This window comes from Lactuca sativa, chromosome 5, assembly GCF_002870075.4.
Source record: "Lactuca sativa cultivar Salinas chromosome 5, Lsat_Salinas_v11, whole genome shotgun sequence".
Lineage (NCBI taxonomy): Eukaryota > Viridiplantae > Streptophyta > Magnoliopsida > Asterales > Asteraceae > Lactuca > Lactuca sativa.
The window spans coordinates 349,021,634-349,024,477 of NC_056627.2; the positions used below are offsets into that span (position 1 = coordinate 349,021,634).

At 35.7% G+C, this 2,844-nt stretch overlaps 1 protein-coding gene across 1 annotated transcript; it reads left to right on the plus strand.

Annotated features, from left to right (window-relative positions):
• Window positions 1-470: 470 nt before the first annotated feature.
• Window positions 471-2,345, plus strand: LOC111878787 (peroxidase 4). The gene is made up of 3 exons (XM_023875295.3): window positions 471-730; window positions 938-1,129; window positions 1,623-2,345. Exons 1-3 carry the CDS (start codon window positions 512-514, stop codon window positions 2,184-2,186), a joined length of 975 nt encoding a protein of 324 aa, XP_023731063.1. The 5' UTR covers window positions 471-511; the 3' UTR covers window positions 2,187-2,345.
• The last annotated feature ends 499 nt before the right edge of the window (window positions 2,346-2,844 follow it).

Here is a 2,844-nt window from a genome sequence, read left to right on the forward strand (position 1 = left end):
TACTTAGTTTTTTTTCATAAGCATGTCAACTTGACAACTTCGTTACATTCGTTAATTTGAATCAAGGAAAGCGAATAATCAATAAGAGACATATATGAAGGAAAAGCTGATTATAAGAATTTTTATAGCTTGATCATAATTATATGATTAATAAGTTTTCATTTACATTATTACATAAATAGATAACTGAAATACATAATAAAGTTTATATAATCCATTGTCTCCAAATTTTGCATGGCCATGCGATTAATTCGTTGTGGATATTATAATATAACAATATAAAATTGCATACAAGGACCCCACTTTTGACAAAATCATACATGCAACCTATCACGTAAACGTGTTTTAAATTAAAACCCAATACATTAGATTTGTTCTTGCATTTTAGTCCAGATTATTAGGTTAGCTGCTCCAACAGAACACAACCCTTGGAACTCGACCTCTTACTATATATATAGCAACACTTTTATTCTTCCAACATACTCACTACTCAATCTATTTAGTAACCAAAATGGCTACATCTTCTATGATCATCTCATTTGCATTGCTTGCTTTGTGCTTGATGATCAATACTAATACTTCTTCAGCACAACTCTCTCCCGATTTCTACTCAAAGAGTTGCCCAAAAGTTTTCAAGGTCGTGAGCTCGGTGATTCAGTCTGCTGTTTCAAAGGAAAAACGCATGGGCGCATCCCTCCTTCGGCTCCATTTCCATGATTGTTTTGTCAATGTATGTGATTTTCTTTGTCTCTAATTCATTGCAAATATATCAATGTCAACACTGATAATATTCTATAAGAATGGGGTAAGAGACAATAAATGTCCAATGATGGAGATGTTGCTTCCGTAATTGACCATCGACATAAAACAATATAGACAAAAGTCCATATATTTTTTTACCTTAAACGTAAAGGTTTTGACACATTATTTTTTGCAGGGGTGTGACGGGTCAATCCTTCTAGATGACACACCTTCGTTCACTGGAGAAAAAACCGCAGGGCCAAATAATAATTCTGTTAGAGGGTTTAATGTGATCGATGATGTGAAGTCGAAAGTTGAGAAAGTGTGCCCAGGTGTCGTTTCGTGTGCTGATATATTAACGATTTCAGCTCTTGAATCCGTTCTTGCTGTAAGTATATATATGATGATAAAAATAAAGCATTAGCAACATTAAAAAGTGTTATTAAATCACTACTAACATATTATATAGTGCATTATTAATCACTATATGTTGCGAATTACTATTGTTAATCACTCATGTTACCAAATTGCTATTTTAAAAAATATGATAAACCATATTATTTGCACGTTACATTACATGACAAACATTGAGATCCATAACGTGCATGGTCATTTTATATAACCCTACAAAAAATTCATTTTGCAATATAAAGTTATTTTTCTATAGCCCATGAGGAAAATGGTAGTTATTTTAAATAAACCTGGAAAACATAGTTCTTTTGTTAAAACTCTCCTAATATGGTTATTCTTGTGATTTCCTTTAATAAAAATATTTTTAGAATACTAATAATTAAATGTTAACTAGTTTGTTTGACCTAAAATGTGATCAACTTTGACTTTCACTGTTTGATTGATTTGAACACTATTATATTTTTATGCAGTTAGGTGGGCCCTCTTGGAAGGTTAAATTAGGAAGAAGAGACTCCAAATCAGCAAGCCTTGCAGCTGCCAACAGCGGCGTTATTCCACCACCGGAATCCACCCTCAGCAACCTCATCAACCGCTTCCAAGCGGTGGGTCTTTCCACCAAAGACATGGTGGCCCTATCAGGCGCGCATACAATCGGACAAGCACGTTGTACAATTTTCAGAGCACGTGTCCACAACGACACCAACATCGACGCTTCGTTTGCCAAATCACGTCAATCAAACTGCCCTCTTCCAGTGGGTTCCGGCGACAACAACCTCGCACCACTTGACGTGAAGACGCCGAATAACTTCGACAACACTTACTACAAGAATCTGATCAACCAACAGGGTCTTCTCCGGTCAGACCAGCAGCTGCACAACGGTGGCTCCACAGATTCGTTGGTGGAGCAGTACAGCAAAAACCCCGGAAGTTTCCATGTTGATTTTGCAGCCGCCATGATCAACATGGGTGATATTCGTCCCCTCACCGGCTCCAACGGCGAGATCAGGAAGAACTGCCGGAAAGTTAATTCGTAATTGGGTGGAATATCTTGTGCTTTTATTTTCAGAGTGTGTGAATTTCAATTTAAGTTGTTGGTGTTTTTTGTTTTAAATTATTAAAGCTTGGTGAAATGTAATATCTTTGATGCAATCAAACTTATTTCCATTCAGTATATGGTTTGAATCTTTATGAGAGATGTATTGTCTTTCTTACAATGGATAATCATAGGTGAAATATATATAAGGTCCTATATTTTAGTAACAACCCAACATATATCTCTTTTTCTTGATCGAAAATAGTGTAAATCGGTGGTAGAAATATAAGGGAAAGTGAGGAATTGAAATTGGAGAAAGACAAGTTGACAGATGACAGATTCACTATTCCAAATCTGAATTCCAACTCTTCAGTCTTCAGTTTCCAATCGACAGTTGCTTTTGCAGTTGTTGGTTGTTGTTGCAGTTGAGCAAAAGAGTGTTTATGTGGTAGTTTTCATTCTTACTTTTTATTTAACAAAAATTTCCAACTTCATCTTCGTTTTTATATCAGTGTTGCTTTGGGAAAGGTGATTGCTAAAATATAGGATAAGCAATTACGTTTCTGCCATCTTCATCGCTCAGCCTTCTTCAGCAGTCGGGAAGATTTGGAATTCAGTTGTTGGTTGTTGTTGGTTGTTGTTGGGGATTGCTAAAATAT